This window comes from Ochotona princeps, chromosome 23, assembly GCF_030435755.1.
Source record: "Ochotona princeps isolate mOchPri1 chromosome 23, mOchPri1.hap1, whole genome shotgun sequence".
Lineage (NCBI taxonomy): Eukaryota > Metazoa > Chordata > Mammalia > Lagomorpha > Ochotonidae > Ochotona > Ochotona princeps.
This window is the reverse complement of record NC_080854.1, coordinates 17,819,722-17,838,282: the sequence shown is the minus strand read 5'-3', so window position 1 is coordinate 17,838,282 and position 18,561 is coordinate 17,819,722. Positions and strand designations below refer to the sequence as shown.

The following is an 18,561-nucleotide window of genomic DNA, read 5'->3' as shown; positions in this document are numbered from 1 at the left end:
TCATTGTGGGCATGGACCATGCGGAGAGTCCAGCATCTTATTGTCCAGATAAATTCAAGAGTTTCATTGGGAGACCATCCTTGGTGTGAAAGTAGAGCTGGTAGGATATCATTTCCTCCAATGAGATACCACTACACAACTTCAATAACAGGAAGAAACATGAAAAATTTTTTTTGAAAGATTTATTTATTTTATTACAGAGTCAGATATACAGAGAGGAGGAGAGACAGAGGGGAAGATCTTCCATCAGATGATTCACTCCCCAAGTGAGCCGCAACGGGCCGGTGCTACGCCGATCCGAAGCCGGGAACCAGGAACCTCCTCCGGGTCTCCCAGCGGGTGCAGGGTCCCAATGCATTGGGCCGTCCTCAACTGCCTTCCCAGGCCACAAGCAAGGAGCTGGATGGGAAGTGGAGCAGCCGGGATTAGAACCGGTGACCATATGGGATCCCGGGGCTTTCAAGGCGAGGACTTTAGCCGCTAGGCCACGCCGCCGGGCCCAGAAACATGGAAATTAACAACATCATGAAGTTAATTGACATGGTATTGAGTGACCAATATGTTAGAAAATGCACGTTCTTAACCACATTCTGTAACTACTTTCTTGACATCTCAGTTTTAGTTTATACACAACCGGCTGCTATAAACCTAAAACCGGTTATAGGGTACTATTCAGCTGTCTCATGTCTATTTTCATTTTTATATTTAGCAGCTTATAGAATTCAAGTGTGATTTTTACTGAACTTCATGAATTTTAGGAAAGTCCAAACAGGCTTATAACTCTAACAAGCCATATGTTAATGATTGAGGAACAGAACAATTTTAGGAGGGATGTGCAGAGAAATCTTCAATACCTTAGTGAGGAATAACTGATCTTTGTGTCCTACCTAGTAAGGAATATGTGAGTCCAAGACTTTTTCCTGTCTGTTCTAAGCTTTTCTTATTGCTCTATCTATCTGATCTAATTTTGGGGGGGCTCCAGTGTGACCCTGATGGTCATTGCAAGAGAGGGTGGAGAGCCAAAGTTGGAACCAAATAAGGACCAGAGAAAGCTCCTCTCCTGAGTCCTGAAGGAAGTTTACTGTTCTTCTGTTTCTGAGGACCGGTCAGGGCTCCTGACTGTTGTTCCGATGACATTAGATTCTGTGAAGAAGGATCTGGGCTTCTTACATCCCCGTGTGGGGGATCCGATAGGGAATGGTTTGCCTCAGAGGTCTTGGCCTTCAAGGGCACTCCAATTCTCTGTCATCTCCTTGACAGGTGGGATACAGTCCTTGGGGCCTATACTGATAATCCTTGGTGAGGTACCGGGAGTCTCTGGGGTTAGGATACAAGCCTCCTCCTGTCCTCCTGTTCCTCTCTGTGGTCCCCTCCTGCTCCATCAGAGTGATTTTGAAACCTGTTGGGGAAATTTTGTAATGTCTACAGATACTGCTTTGATTGTCACAACTGAGAGAAAAGGAGGTGCAACTGGCATCTAAGTAAAAAGTAGAAATGATGATAAACATCCCACAATGCAAAGCATACGACAGCACCCAACACAAAATGTATCAGAGCTAAAATGTCAATAGTTTGGAAGTTGACAAACCCTACCATGAAACCTGGGTTATACGTGACTTCCTACTTAAATTTCTTCAAGTTAGTCTTTAAGAATATGAATTTATAGTTTACAGTGACTGAGTGCATGAATTAGACAACAAATTCCGTTTTGGTTGTTCATGAAGAGATTTCCCTAATTCTAAATACCTAAGAAAACTATTCACTTTAAAACTTGACACAATATATTTTATGAACTTTTCCTTTTAAATAAATTTTCTTCCTGTAAGTTCTTCCATAGAAACTATCACTGTCAAACAGAAATGTGATGTAAGGTATATTTGCAATTCTAAATTTTCTAATAGGCACATTACAAAATGAAAAAAAAGTAAAGTTAATCTAAAGTATTTTATTTAGTTCAATGTGATCAAACTATCATTATTTCAACATGTAGTAAGTCTAATAAAAGCACTACTAATAACCTATTAGGCATTATTTTTTGTAAGAAAATCTTCAAAATCTGGTTCATATTTTAACTTTATATAACAATTGAGATGCTAAATTTTCTCTTTTTTAAGACTTGTTTATTTTTATTGAAAAGGTGGATTTATAGAGAGATGAAGAAACGGAAAGATCCTACACCTGCTCTTTTTTTACTCCCCAAGTGGCCACCGTGGCCAGAGCTGAGCCAATCTGAAACCAGGTGTCAGGAGCTTCTTCCTGGTCTCCCACATGGGAGAGGGTCTCAAGGCTTTGGTTTTCTACTGCTTTCCAAGGCCACAAGCAGGGAGCTTGTGGGAAGTGGAAGTGGAGCAGCTGGGATATGAACCAACACCCATATGAGATCCTGGTGTGGGTAAGGCAAGGATTTACCCACTGAGCCATCGTGCCAGGCTTGAGATGCTAAATTTTCAACAGTGAAAGTGAATTGTAGTTGTATTTAAGGGAAAATATTCATGCCTCTTTCAGTTTTAATTTTAATTTAGTTACTTAAAATCTAATAAAATTCAGTTGCCCACACTAGCCACATTGTGAGTACTCAATAACCACACAAGCTAGTGGCCTTCACATTGGGCAGCGTTAATCTAAACTCTTAATACCCCAAATAGGGTCCCCCAGTCAGCCTTGACAGCATAGCAAAACTTGTCCAAGATGCAAAAATCAGGGTCCCATTTGCTGAATCACATTTTAACAGGATTGCCAGATGACAGATCTACATTGAGAAACATGTCTGTAAACTACAGATCTCTCCAACAAACTTCGCCAGACAGAAACTTGAATGATTAACTGCGGAAGACCTCGGAAATTTTCCCAAGAGGCGATATTAATGATGTGCTCTGTGGATATAGGTTTCCCACAAATGCAAACATGTCTATTCTGTTTGGACTGACACAGGGCCATCCTAGAACTTGAAGTTGGCTTTGCTCCTAGGATCCACGCCAAAGAATATTACACTAATTTCCATGACTACCATACTGAAGGCAGCTGGACTCCCACTGCCACATATATTTGAAATTGCAACTATAGAATCTTTGAAACACAGCTGTGAGCATATGTTTCTGCTCCACACTAGCAGAATTCAAGGCCAAAACTACCTTGGAGACCTCAGCAAAGATCATCTACAGGGGAGTCCCTGTGCGGTCTGCTACTCTGCCATACCTTAGAGCTGACACATACTCAACATCCTCATCCTATGGGGGTTAGCCCAGTTCACTTCGGGATTGAAAAATGCTCCTCCAGCTTTCTAAGCCTTATTTGGCTTGTTTTTCCACAGGTCTCAGTGTTTGAAGAACCTTTCAATATATTTGCTTAAGGAGTTCATTGTACTAGCCTAACATAGAAGTTCATTGTTCTAATTCAGTGGTCCTCAACTCTAGTTGCACATGAGACTCACCTAGGGCGGTTTGGAAAACACCAGTGCCCAGGCATCTCCCCAGTCTAATTAAATGAGCTCCCTGGAAGATATTTGTTAAAGATCATCAGATGATTATATGAGCCAGAGTTGGTGGAATGATAAAAAAAAAAAAAAGAGCCCTCATCTGGAGGTCAGGAGCCCAAGGTCATGCTTACCACTCTCTAACATGATTGTGTACATGCCTATCCAGTAGGATGGGCTATCCTGTGAGTAAATATGTGTCTAGTGGTATTGAATTAGTTAGCAGCAGTAGCCTGTTCCATCTCAGGAAAGTAGCAATAAGTTAATCATCCTGTATTCACTGCTCTTGGAAACTCTATTCCTCTGGTCCTCAATTTCCTAAAGAAATTATCTCTTAACTATATTTTTGGTTAGTACTTTTCTAAAAAGACTTATTTTTATTGGAAAGGCAGATCTACAAAGAGAAGGAGAGATAGAGAGAAAGGTCCACCATCTACTGATTCACTCCCCCAAATGACCACAGCAATCAGAGCTAAGTGGATCCAAAGCCAGGAGGCTCTTCTGGATCTTCCACATGGGTATAGGGTCACAAGGCTTTGGGCCACCCTCTGGTGCTTTCCAAGGCCATAAACGAGCAGCTGGATTGGTAGTGGAGCAGCTGGGACACAAACGCATGACCATATGGGATCCCAACTCTTACAAGGGAAGGAATAACCAATTGAGCCATCGTGCTGAACCCATTAGTTACTGCTTTTACATATGCACCTCTGTTACTAGATTTTAACCTTCAAAGGTAGAATCCATAATTCTTACAGCAATTACAATACAATAAATATTATGTGGTTTAAATACAATAAATATTATGTGAATATTTGATAATTAATTGAAACATGGAATATGTGATTGGAATGTCTTTAAAAATTAAAAAAAACTTTAAAAAGCCAAGTTGTTTACTGTTAAGCAGAAAAAGCATAGATATTCAAGAGAATAGGAGAGACTGGAGCTGTCAAATTTTGTATTAGTTATTTGGCTACATATTTATGTTGTAGGGGATTATTTTATGATTTAGTGATTTTAATTCTTTATATAGAACAGGTCACTCCCTCACTAGTTTTTCTTATTTTCAGATAGATGAAAAACAAATAAGCAAACATTTAAAAAGAAACAATAAACAAGCTCCACTTTGGAAAACGTCCTACTGCTTTAGATGATATACTCTGCCTATTGTGTCACAGTCTTGGACTGTATTGCCTATTTCAGCAAGAATAATGTTAAGCTTAAGACTGCATGTAAGCAGGTATCCAGCGATTGCTTGTTGAATAAATGACCACAAGAAGGAATGTTAAATGTAGCTTGAAACCCTACAAGCTTTGAATGTGCTCATTACAGAAGATCCTGCTTTTTTGCCTTTGAAACTTCAAACTTTAGAAAGGCAATTGTGTAAAACATATGTATCATCATCAAATAAAAGAAAATACCACCAACCAAATTACAAGATAGGAAACATAAAGTCTCAACTGTCAATTGGTTTCTTCTGGAATAGGAAGGCTCCTCTTAGACTTCATAAGGTTCATATTTTACAGAAACAGACTTGACATTGGCAGAGCATTGCCATGCTGCACGCTTGCATTGGAACATCCCCACATTTATTTTTTTTTCTACTATTCCTGGCTAAGGGCTTGACATGCGAGAAGGAGAAAAGGGGCCCCAGTGGTAGCAAGCAGGATGTTCTCTGAGCTCAGAAGGGCAAGGTGACAGAAGCCAGTTGTGTGCCAATTAACCGTTCAATGGTCCACATTAAAATCACCGGGAGCTTTCAAGAATCCAATATTGAGATCATACAATTACTGCCCTCATGATTTATCAACTAAAATCAAGTCTGAGGGTAAGCATTTGATGTGGCTGTGAAGGTGCCTGCACCCCATATCAGAGTGCTTGAGTCCAAGTCCAGGCTCTCTCCTACCTCCTGACAATGTGCACCCTGAGGAGGTTTAGACGTTCATCCATTAATGGGCAGTTTGTCTGATTCTTCTTTTGGCTGTTATGTATAATGCTGCAATAAGCATGGGAATGAAGATGTTTCCTTGATGTATTGATTTCATTCATTTTGGATATATACCCACTAGTAGGATTGCTGGATCATATAGTTCTATTTTTAATATTTTGAGGAGCCCTCATGTTGTTTTACATAACGACCATATTAATTTACATTCTCACCAACAATGTATAAGGGTTCCACTGTAACTGTATAAAAGTAATTTTTCATTATCCAGAATGTTATGACTTATTACCATATGTAATTCTGGAATACTCCCCATCACCTCACCGTGGAACCCTGTGCACATTAGAAATTTATCTCAGTTTCATATTGACCTCCTCTTCTAGCAAGTCTAATCTACTTTCTAACTCAACTCATTTGACTATTCTGAATATTAAATATACAAGAAATCTCATAACATATGGCCTTTCACAAACCAAAATGTTTTCAAGATCCACTTTGTTGTAGCATGTCTCAGTGCTTCATTTCTTTCTATAGCCAAATCGTCACTTACATAACTGTGCCCCGTGTTGTTTACCCAACCATCATTTTATGGACACTTGTGTTGTTTTTAACTTTGGACCATTATGAAAAATGTTGCAATGAGCATTCTGGTACATATTTGGAGGGGGGTGCTCATTTAGTAACTCTCTTTAGCTTATTGAGGAACTGTGAACTGTTTTCCACGATAACTGTACCACTGTACCCATTTCTACAAGTTGAATATGAATGTTCCAACCACCCAATATATTCTATTTGACATCTCAAAACTCTGCTAAAATAGACATTTTGAAATAGTGAAGCTATAGCGATCTGAGGTTCTGGCTGCGATTCCGCCTTCCAACTATTCCAATCTTTGGAAGGTTGCAGCGATGGCTCGAGTAGTGGGGTCTGTGCCACTCATGTCGGAGACCTGGGTTGAGCTCCTTGTTTCTGACTTCAGCACACCAGCAGTAAGGGACTAGAGAAGTGAGCTGGGAGATGAAGGTCTTCTGGCTCTTGCGCTCTCTCTGTCTCTCTCTTACTCTGAAGGAAATTAACATTTTTAAAAATCACAAATTGCTGTGAAATGTAAACTAGAATGTTTACTCTGTATCCACTACCATTCTAGGAATTTTACATATATTAGCTCATTAACAGAAGAAAATGAACAGGCCAAGCAATTTTCCCAAGATTACACAGATTGCAAATAATAGAGGGAGGATAGGAGCTTCAGGATCTGGCATAAAAGTCTCTGCTCCTCATCTCTACCTAGTATTATGAAAACTTACTGCTCAATAACATCCAGAATTAAAGAATTGCCATTGTATTTAACTCATTACAACATCCCAGGGAAGGACCACTGTGTGAATTATGCAAAGCTGACATGAAATTATTAATACTTCCAGAAAAAGTGGTGTAGACACAAAAGGCCAGTATCCCTACCCAGCCCTACAAAATTACACCCTAAGTCACTGTGATAAACCCTGAACCTGGTGCAGAGGCATACAAATGGTCAAGTGATGTGCGCCAATTCTGCTAAGAATTCAGAAAATCCTAAAATATATTTTAAGGAAAAATAATTCCAAATAAAAAGACTTCTAAAGTAAATTTCAGTTCTTTGGAAAATACCATTCTTTTTTTTAAGATTTATTTTTCTTTTATTGGAAACTCTGATATACAGAGAGGAGGCAAGACAGAGAGGAAGATCTTCAGTACAATGATTCACTTCTTAAGCTGGAGTGAATCAGTTGGAGCTATGCCAATTTGAAGCCAGGAGCTCAGACTCATTGGGGTCTCCTACGTGGGTGCAGGGTCCCAAGGCTTTGGGCCGTCCTCAACTGCTTTCCCAGGCTATAAGCAGCAAGCTGGATGGGAAGTGGAGCTGATGGGATTAGAATGGGCTCCCATATGGGATCCCGGTGCATGAAAAGTGAGGACTTGAGCCACTAGGTTACCGTGGCCTGGCCCGGAAATTATCATTTTATTGGTCATTTCATAATATTGTCTTGGTTTGAAGGAATTACAGGCAAGCAATCAACTTTGTGTTCCTAAAGGCAGAATTAGCTTCACATGCATTGTTTCTCAAACTGGAAGTATTGCTTTATTAGGAAATAATAAGCAACATTGTTTATAAGTTAAAATAGAACAAATTAATTGCAGGAAGTAAGAGTGTGTGTGTGTGTGTGTGTGTGTGTGTGTGTGTTTACACCATATAAATAAATTTGTGTGCATAATGGGTAATGATATATAAATATATTTCCCTGATAGTCACTTGCAAAAACTTTGAATGCCACAGTGTAATAACAAGAATACATATTCTGAAGCATGATTGTCCAGTTAGAATTAGACGAGATCGGGCGCGTTCAGGGTGGTATGGCCGTAGTCATGATTGTCCAGTTAGAATCAAAGCTTTGTGCCACTTCAGAGCCAAGTACCCTTGGGACATTATTTTACTCCTCTGGGCCTCAATGAATCACGGTAATGGTGAGAATAATATCTACTTCCGTCTCTGCTTGTGAAAAAATTTTGAAAGTTAATTATTGAATGAACAGGGCAGTTATGGACAAATGGTGACCTCTAAGAAGTGTCAGTGGCTATGATATTATCATTCTGTCCCTGTCTGGGGAGACTTCAAAACCTTAGAACAATGAATAAAATAACATCTTCCCATCATGGCAGATTACATCCTCATATCTTCCTTCCTAAAAACCACACAAGCATGCCTTTACCTTACTAACACATTTAGGCTAACAAGTCACCTAAAACTTGTTCCCCAAGGCTAGGCAGTGGACTAACTGCTGGAATCACCATCCCTTGTTTATCATTCGTGGAAGGGACAGTTTCCCCATACTTGGCCTAGACCAGTGTGCTTATGCAATCCCCCAGAACATGTGAAAATTATTTCACTTGACAATGAGCATTTTCTCGCTTTGGCTTACATTCATCAGTGACCATTCTTTATCCAAACTTGGGTGACCGAGCATGCTGTGAAGGTTCTCTTCCAACACTGATTTGTTACCAGAATCTGAATCTAGCATAATGGGACAAAAGTTGTTTGGTCCAATACATTTCTATTTTCATTGTTCCAAAATGCTTTTATTTCATTACCAGTATGACCCTTTTCATTTTTTATGCACTTAAAACCACATGCTCTGATTTGATCTTGCACTTTCACCATTTAGGATTAAAATCATATTTTATACATCATTCATACAATCTGTAACATCATTTTCTTTAGTATGTTTTATGCAAATTAATCCAGTGAGTTTTCTTAACCATATGAAAGAGGATTGCTGATGTCTTTCCTTACAATCTTCCTTCCCACTTCAAATGTTCTTTTCTTCCTCTACCCTATCCACAAACCTTCTGCAGATTTTGGAACCCTGTGTGATTTCAATTATTCTGTTTCTACTTTGTTGTGGGCTGAGATCAGAAAAGTGTCTCTGCAAGAGACATCAGTGGCTCACGGAGGAAAGTGTCTGCTATAATAGAGCAGAGCGTCAAAACACAAGTGAATACCTTGACACCTAAGAGCTGTTAGTTGTCCCAGGCCTTTTTAGGACAGCCATCTTACTGAGAGGAGAGAACTACTAGGGTAATAAGAAAGGCAACTGATTTCAGCTTGCCAAAACAGTCTGACATGCAAAATCGGTCATGGAACAAGTAAGGTAATATGTTACAAACAGTAACACCTTCCAACTCCCTGGAACACTGCCTGTCTGTCATTGTAGGTGTGGGCATGCTACCAGATTTGATCAAGTTTTAAAAATTTGCATTTAGTGAAGTTCTCTTCAAGTTTTGTAAACAACAATTTGAGTAGGAATATCCTAAATTCTTCTTAATCAGTTCTATTGCTGCTTTGTAGTCCATCCAGTGTTTCATCCAGTGTTGCACCATCTTGCACACATTATCTTGAGTGTCTGTTAGTTTTCCAAGTGTTTACCGTGAAGCACTGTTGTGCTTCTCCAAGGCAGCAATATCCGTGTCTTGTCCACACCATCCTGAATGAGGCTCCCAAGCACTTATTCTTGAGCGAGAGCTCTGTTGGAACCATATGCAGAATTTAATGATGTAAGCCAACTTTTTACTTCCCATGTAACTTGTTTTCTCTATATTCATGATTTGCTGCATATTGCAAGCACCTGGTGAACTTTTCACAGCTCACAGTATTCTGGCTGCACCCCTAGGCAATTTAACTGATACCTCTAGGAATAGGCCAAGGCCTCAGTATTTTGAAGCTCCCTAATTGATTCCAAGATTCCTGGGAACTGCTGTTCCTAAGGCTTTCCAGGCACTGATTTCTAGTGTTGAATCAAGAAAAATAATGGAAATTGTCTAATAAAAATATGTTTTAATAGTGCTAAGGCTGCTATCTATAAGTGTGTGACTTTAGGAAATTCACTTATCTGAACTCCAGTTTCATTCAGAATCCATCACACCTTCTGGAGTCATTGTCAGTATTAAATGAAATATACTGTAAGGTGGTCAACATGATATAATCTGATGAAGCAGAGTGGTAACTAAAATGAAGATTCAAGTGCAAGTCAAAGCCATGATTCTGAAAGTGAAAGCTCCAGAAAGGAAAGGAAAGTGCATTCTAAACATTGTCAATATTTCTGAGTTTTGAGAAATGTTAATGTTTTGGAATGTTGGTCAATCAGAGCGGTGCAGGGAGGGGAGGAGGAAATAGACATTAAAGAAGAATAAAAAAGAAAAAATCGCTTTGCTGCTCTTCTTCCATGTCAGCGGGCCTTGTATAGGCACACACTTCATCGCATTAGCACCACAACCATGAATTTTCTGTTTCTTGTTTAAAAATGAAGCTATAATATGGGCTCTTTATACATCTGGAGCTAAAAGGAAACAGAACACATATTAAAGTACTAAATTTAAATAAGCAAAATATGTTTCCCATCAGTTTTCTTTTTAAAGATTTTTATCCAGTTTGTTTATTTTGTTTTGATTCTTTTCCAAGTTTAGGAGGTTAGGTTTATTATTTTGAGCATATATGACAAGCCCATGAGAATATAGGAACATAAATAATGTTTGCATTTGATGTTCTTTGTTTCAGATCAAATGCCAAAATCACATCCTGGTTTTTGCTTATTATTCTTTACATTATTATTAATGGTTTAATACCTACCAGTGAAACTGTAAAGTGTCTTATATATCATCTACTATAATCTATCAAGGAAATTAACTTAAAAATTACTTGGGAAAATCAAAGTTAAATCAAATTTAGAATGTACATCTCCCATTTCTAACCTAGTACATTTTTGCTTCTTATCTACTGTACAAACGACCAGGTAGAATAAGAAATGCCCTTCTCAAGTGTGCAGGGATTAAAATAGTTATTTGGGTATGTATTAATCATCACTAATTTCCAAGAAAGACTTTAAATTAAATAGTATCTTCAGTACCTAAGGTAATAAGAAAGTAGTGCAATTAGTGCTTGCCTAACAAAACACCTTTGTATTTCAATCTTCTTTGATTTCACTGCACTCAAAGGAGTTAACATACATTAATTTAATGGAGAGGATTGACTATTTGCCCTTGGTACCAAGCAAATATTATTTGTGCTACAAAAATGTTGTAGATTTTCCAGGTTTTGCAGGGAAAGGAGTATATTCTGCAACACTATGATCACAGAGTCCTGTGAGCCTGGGGCTGAAGACACACCTGCAACTCAGGATTTCTTGAAGAGCTGCTTACTTGTGGTCTGGCCTTTCAGGATCATAGTGGAATCAAGAATATATTTCTTAAGTATGAGCTTCTGCAATGCAATTACATGGCTGTTAGTCCAAGGGGGTTGCATTCTGTATTTCCAACCTTATTATTGCTTCTTGTCTGTTCATTTATTTTTTCCCCTACATGTCCTAGCCCCACTAGAATGGAAACTACTTCATCAGTTTTCCTCATTATTCTATTGCTAGAAGAGACCAGTCACAAAACTGATGTTCCCTGTGGTTGGTGGAATTGTATAGACGGTTGATAACTTGCCATCCCTCATGAGTTTGTTGCCAAAGGAAAACAGAGGCATGTTATGGTTTGGAACCTAAGATATGTGCTTGACATTTGGAATAAGGAATTTTTAAGTGTTTGCATACTATTTATTCTATAAATATCTTTAAAGTAGATTCATAAAGGCTCTTTAAGATTGAGAGTACTCTAATCTTTACGAATGAAATCTACAGACTGAGACCTAATCATAGTTATATGCAGCCAAAAACGAATTAGAAAAAGAAACCTGACCACCACTAAAATCCCTGTGAATATCAGAATACTGAGCATTATGATATTAAATGTGTGTTGCTTCAATCTTGCCTGTTGCACATACTAGCTGCAGATTTCATAAGCCCAGAAGAACTTGGGATGGTATCCTAAAATACAGGTGGTACTTTCCATTTCCCAAATTAGAATTGATGCACATGTATTACATAAGTTCTGAGTTTCTGTCTGAATTTATGTAATAAACGGGCATTAATGAGTTTAGCAGCTGGATCTTAAAATGCTTTTATCAAAAATCTATGAAAAGCAGGCAGATGTGTGCTGTAGGTTAAGCTGGCACTTGGGACACCCACTTCTCATCTGGTTTGAGTCTCATGCTTCCAATCCAGATTTCTGCCGGTGCTCCTAGGAAGAAGTAGATGGTGACCCAGTATTTGGGTTCATGCCTCTTGTGTGGGAAACCCAGATGCGGTTCCTGCTTCCTATCTTCAGCCTGACCAGTTCCTAACCATTGAAAATATTTGGCGAGTAAATTAGCACATGGATGTGTGCTCACTCACGCTGTCTTACCCTGCCATTTGAATATATAAATAACTATTTTTAGTCAGTGAAAATATGGTTCAGTAGTGGATATTGTAGACTCTGCATAACATATCCTCTGTCCACTCAGTGTCAACTCAACCCTCTATGTTGGACAGTTGCCACCATACACATTGCTGCATCCCCAGGTGCATGTCTTGACAAAGATCATGACTCGCCCTCTATGCATGTGTAAGAAGTTCATGGAGGTCAGTGTTTCCAAGCAAATTCTCAACCAGTCAGTTCTGGGAAGCTGGTGGATGTCCAAATCCACAACCTTCTTTGAACGATGGTGAGGTGCATTTTACACATGTTTTCAAAGGCCGTGAAGTTGGTCCCTAATTGGCTGCTGTAGGAACTAGCTCAATAACACATGCTATTAGCAGTTCCACTCTCACCAGTCCCTCATATCTCATACCTGGGACTGCCTTCCAGATGAGCTACTTGAACTCAAGTCTTTAGCTCTAGGTCTGGTTTCTTTTTTTTTTTTTTTAGGATTTATTTATTTTTATCGGAAAGTCAGATATACAGAGAGCAGAGAGAGGAAGATCCTCCATCCGATGATTCACTCCCCAAGTGAGCGCAACAGCCAGTGCTGCGCCGATCCAAAGCCAGGAACCAGGAACCTCTTCTGGGTCTCCCACGTGGGTGCAGGGTCCCAAAGCTTTGGGCTGTCCTCAACTGCTTTCCCAGGCCACAAGCAGGGAGCTGGATGGGAAGTGGAGCTGCCAGGATTAGAACCGGAGCCCATATGGGATCCCGGCACACTCAAGGCAAAGACTTTAGCCACTAGGCCATGCCACCAGGGCCTAGGTCTGGTTTCTTAAACAGGATCTAAGAAATGGTGCTTGAAACAAAGGCAAAATACTGTGTCTTTAGAATAAAAAGCTGATACTGGCATCATCGTCATCATCATCATGAGCTTGAAAAGAGCTTTACTGGAAGAAATTGGTGTCACCTCCTGGTTATGGGGATGTGATGTTCTTTACATACTTTTGGTTCAGGTTTCATTACAACCACATAAGACCCTCTTGATTTCACACTTTGGCTTTTCTTTTTATTCTGTAGATTCTTCTTGGAAGCCCAAATTCACCAAGTGCCGTTCACCTGAACTAGAGACTTTCTCATGCCACTGGACAGATGGGGTGCATCATGGCCTGACGAGCCCAGGATCTGTGCAGCTGTTCTATATAAGAAGGTGCAGCTTTTATGCCATTCTGATTTTTGAAAGACTCTGCTTGTTATCTGTGTAGACAATAGACTGTGTTCCTTTAAAATTAGTTATCCTCAATAAGTGAATATCCTATAACAGGAAAAGTGAAACAGGATTCTCTCAATTTAGACACAATGCAAGAAGTTTATCTGTCATCTTCACATGGCATTGTTTCTTTTTCTGTCTGCTCTTACAATGGATCATTCACCTCTGTAAACTCTTGTCTTAAACACTGCACTATCTCTTATATCCAATTCCCAGGAAAGATCTAAGCCAAGAAGCATGGTTAGTGAGAACCCTTTACCTGAGGCTCTTGGTCATTGCCTCAAGGATGGTGTCTTCTGCCCCACAGAGGAGCTGGGAAAGGGGAGGATGATGCAGCAAGTGCTGAAGGATGAGTGCGCAGGAGCAACAGCCCTGCACCTCAGCCTGTCTCCTGTACCTTTCCAGGAACTTATGCCCTGCAGACCCTCAGTCTGGGTCCCACTCATCCTCTACATTAATAGGCATGCCTGATGGCTTCTTATGAGTGTTTGTGAAAAAACACCTAGCACCGCTAACATGTATTCATACATAACAAGCATTCAGTAACAGGTAGCTATTTTTAATATTGATATTCTAATCATTTTAAATATTAATGATATAGAAAAAACATTGTCACCATTTGTTTTCTTAAGAAAAAGGTTCAGGGCCCGGCGGCGTGGCCTAGCAGCTAAAGTCCTCACCTTGAACGCCCCAGGATCCCATTTGGGCGCCGGTTCTAATCCCAGCAGCTCCACTTCCCATCCAGCTCCCTGCTTGTGGCCTGGGAAAGCAGTTGAGGACGGCCCAATGCATTGGGACCCTGCACCCGTGTGGGAGACCTGGAAGAGGTTCCTGGTTCCCGGCTTCAGATCGGCGCACACCGGCCGTTGCAGCTCACTTGGGGAGTGAATCATCAGATGGAAGATCTTCCTCTCTGTCTCTCCTCCTCTCTATATATCTGACTTTGTAATAAACTGAATAAATCTTTTAAAAAAAAAAAAAGAAAAAGGTTCAATTTTAAGCCAAACATCCATGAGCCATATGTCATTAAAATGGTAACCCTTAGGACATGAAAGATATCATGACCCCAGTTGGTTGCTTTTAGATGAAAGACACTTCTTTCTGCTCTTTATTCTGATTTATAAATGTAGTGTTTCAATGGTTCTCTCACTAAATTGGGAATAAACCTAAAACACTTAGCAACTGGGAATGAGAGGAGAGATGAGTGTCCAGAAATTGACTTTGGTCATCAGTGCAGAAATTCCATCAGTGAAGGCAGGTGGCAACATATGTTTTATGAGTTCATTTAGTTTTTGCCTAGGTTTAATAGTTTAGGAGTCTGTCTTAAAGATTTATTTAAAATTAAACTTAACATTGGTTAATGAAGAAAGAGATTAAAAATAGCTTGTGTTTTGAACTAGACAGTCTGGATTTATCATGCTTAACATAATTGCTTTAAGTTGTTTCTTCCATGGAGCTAATGGATTTGGGATAATCTAAACAGGGCTTCTCACACAGTCCTCCTGAGAAGAGAGTGCTGATGTTGCCAAAGTTTAAAGCACATGTGAACACATCACAACTCTTCCCTGTTACAAATCCCGACCTGCTAAGCCCTATTCTACATCTTTACAACATCTGAATGCTCTGAGCTTTCATTTTATACTTTCCACTGTGCTAAATACCATCGCTATTTTCCTTTGCTCCTTTTTTTAAAGATTTTTTTTGAGGGGGAAAAGTCAGATATAGAGAGAAGAAGAGAGACAGAGAGAAAGATCTTTCGTCTGCTGATTCACTCCCCACGTGGCCACAATAGCAAGAGTTGCGCTGATCTGAAGCCAGGAGCCATGAGTTTCTTCCAGGTCTCCCACACGGAGGCAGGATCCTAAGGCTTTGGACCATCCTTTACTGTTTTCCCGGGCCACAAGCAGGGACCTGGATGGGAAGTGGAGCCGCAGGGGCATGAAGCAGCACCCGTATGGGATCCCAGTGTGTGCAAGGCAAGGACTTTAGCTACTAGGCTACCACACTCATTCTTTTTTTTTTTTTAAAAGATTTATTTTTATTACAAAGTCAGATATACAGAGAGGGGAGAGAGAGAGGAAGATCTTCCGTCTGGTGACTCACTCCCCAAGTGAGCCGCAACGAGCCAGTGCGCGACGATCTGAAGCCGGGAACCAGGAACCTCTTCCAGGTCTCCCACGCAGGTGCAGGGTCCCAATGCATTGGGCCATCCTCGACTGCTTTCCCAGGCCACAAGCAGGGAGCTGGATGGGAAGTGGAGCTGCCGGGATTAGAACCGGCGCCCAAATGGGATCCTGGGGCGTTCAAGGTGAGGACTTTAGCCGCTAGGCCACGCCGCCGGGCCCCACACTCATTCTTAAAAGAAAGCTTTTCCTCACCATTCTTAAAAGAAAGGTTTATTCCCTGAGCAATCTTGTAAAACTTTGTCCTTAATGTATTCTCATTTTGTCTGAATGTCAAGATCAAGCAAGCCATCCTGTAAGTCGGTGACTCATATAGCCGCTACTTTCCAAAAAATATTTTTCTTACTGCTCTTCTCAGGCAAACACGGCTCTGCTTTTCTTCTTCCTTTTCCTCACTTGTTTTTTTTCCTTGGGGAATGAATTTCCCACCCACCCCTCAAGGACAGGAAGCTTTTATTACTCTCAACCAGAATTTAAGCAGCATTTCACTTTCTTAGACCTTGTAGTCTCTGCTATTTTAATGCCAGGTTAATTTCAATAGTGATGAGCAGCTGTCTCAAGGAACCTCTGATACACAAGCTTCTTATGTCAAACAGACCAGCCAGGAAACAACTGCCCATGGAGAAAATGTGTGTCTCCTCCTAGTCTCTCATCCATTCCCCTCTGCCCTGTTTCTGCCACTGTGCCTCTTGCCCTCTGCTGCCCAGCGCCATTCCAAAGATGGCTAGTCCCTCATCTCCACAGTGTGGCCAGCCAATCCCAGGCATCTTGCCCCAGCAGGACATTCTTGGTCAGTCCGAGACTGTTCTCTTTACTAATAAATCCCCGTCTCAATGGATAGCCTGGTGAGTAATTAGGAGACAATGAGTTATTCCACCCAAGTAGCAACCCTGATGTAAGAAAATTCTCTCTGGGTGGGCAGCTGGCATAATGGGTTATTCTGCCTCTTGGAATTCCTGTAACCCCTATCAGAGAACCTCACTGCATCTCTGCTGTTCCGTTTCCAATATAGCTTCCTCTTACTGTGACAGTGGATGGGAGAACTGCTTGAATTCCTACCACTTACAAGAGAGACCTAGATGAAATTCTTGTCTTCAGGCTTTGGTCTGGCTCCATCCCGACCTAGCTGTTGCAAGCATTTATCTCGAGAGAGAGAGAGAGAGAGAGAGATTTCTGCATGTGTGTGTGTCACTCTTCCTTTCATGTAAATAAAAATAAATATTTTTAAAAGACAATTCCTTTTTATTGTTCTGTTGTATCTTGTTCTCTTCGCTACATTCATGCCTGTATTTTCTTACCTGCGTGCCTTTAGCCATTCGTCTTTCCTTTTCCTTCCATATTGCCAGCTATTAAATTTTCGCCCATTTTGAAACATTGCTGAAAACACCACTTCCACCTTGGAGCCTTCCATGAACAATCAAAATAGTTATTCCTTCTTCTGAACACCTAGGGATTCTAATGAACACTGCTTGTGAGCACATAACCCACCCTGCTTTGTGATACAGTGTTTTAGCTGTTCCTTCTGCAGCAGGAGTAATTCCTTAGAAATTGGTGAATCTTGCAACATTAATCCTCATTGAATATCAATAATATGAATGTGAAAGCCCTTCCCCGCAGAAAAAAAAAAAAGTATTCAGTTGGTAATTTCTGATTCATCTTCTGTCCTGAAGTTGGAGACCCAACTCTTATTTGTCTGCCAGGAGTTGAAGATATAATCAGGCCCAAAGGCTCTTTGTTTTTTTTTTTTTTTAAGATTTTTATTATTATTATTGGAAAGCTGGATATACATAAAGGAGGAGAGACAGAGAGGAAGATCTTCCATCCGATGTTTCACTCCCCAAGTGAGCTGCAACGGGCCGGTACGCACCAATCCGATCTGAAGCCGGGAACCAGGAACCTCTTCCGGGTTTCCCACGCGAGTGCAGGGTCCCAAATCCTTGGACCATCCTCGACTGCTTTCCCAGGCCACAAGCAGGGAGCTGGATGGGAAGTGGAGCTGCCTGGATTAGAACTGGCACCCATATGGGATCCCGGGGCTTTCAAGGCGAGGACCTTAGCCGCTAGGCCGCGCCGCCGGGCCCAAAGGCTGTTTGTTTTCTGGGAATCTACATAGATAGAAAGTTGACTCTTTAGACTATTTTAACAGATAAGCATTTTTGAAATCTTCTTACACTTTCTTCATCTGTAGAATACAAATAATAAAATGGCTGCCATAGGAGTCACCTAATTTAGAACCTGGCAGAATCTGTGTACTCAATAAACAAATGTTTTCACTATAGGCAGAAATGCCAAATAGTCTCTTAACAGTCTTCAGACACTGATGGTATTGACTGCAAATGTGACACTTCTTGGCAATGTTTCCTCACAAAACATTTATGTTCCAATTTACGGGATCTGACTGACGAGCACCTCACTCTGAGTTAACGTGTGGCATCATTTTTACCCTCCATTCCAGGAGCACGCAGGAATGGACTCAAGAATGGAAAGAATGCCCTGATTATGTTTCTGCTGGCGAGAACAGCTGCTACTTTAATTCATCGTATACCTCCATTTGGATCCCCTACTGTATCAAGCTAACTAACAATGGGGGTACAGTGGATCAAAAGTGTTTCTCTGTTGAGGAAATAGGTAAATCACAGGTTTGTGTTTCATTTGGCAAAGCTTTAGACTAAATAAATTGGAACAGATATGCGGTCCAACTATAATCAAGTAGTAAGACTTTGTAATAGAGCTCTAGAGATACGTGGAGATCAGTTTTATAGAGGGTAGAATCAGCTGGCGAGCAAGAGACAGAGGGAAGAGGGAAGGGAATTTTACTCGGATGTAAAGCAGCTTTGAAGCAAAGTGTTGCAAGGAAAAGAATGGGAGTCAGGTCAAAACT

The 18,561-nt window shown here is 40.5% G+C and overlaps 1 protein-coding gene across 1 annotated transcript in view; it reads left to right on the top strand.

Annotated features, from left to right (window-relative positions):
- GHR (growth hormone receptor) overlaps window positions 1-18,561 on the top strand; it is a 221,898-nt gene that overhangs the window by 189,826 nt on the left and 13,511 nt on the right. Inside the window, exons 4-5 of the mRNA XM_058680155.1 lie at window positions 13,308-13,437; window positions 18,136-18,308. Of these exons, the coding sequence (XP_058536138.1) occupies window positions 13,308-13,437; window positions 18,136-18,308 (303 nt within the window). The remainder of the gene's footprint in view (window positions 1-13,307; window positions 13,438-18,135; window positions 18,309-18,561) is intronic.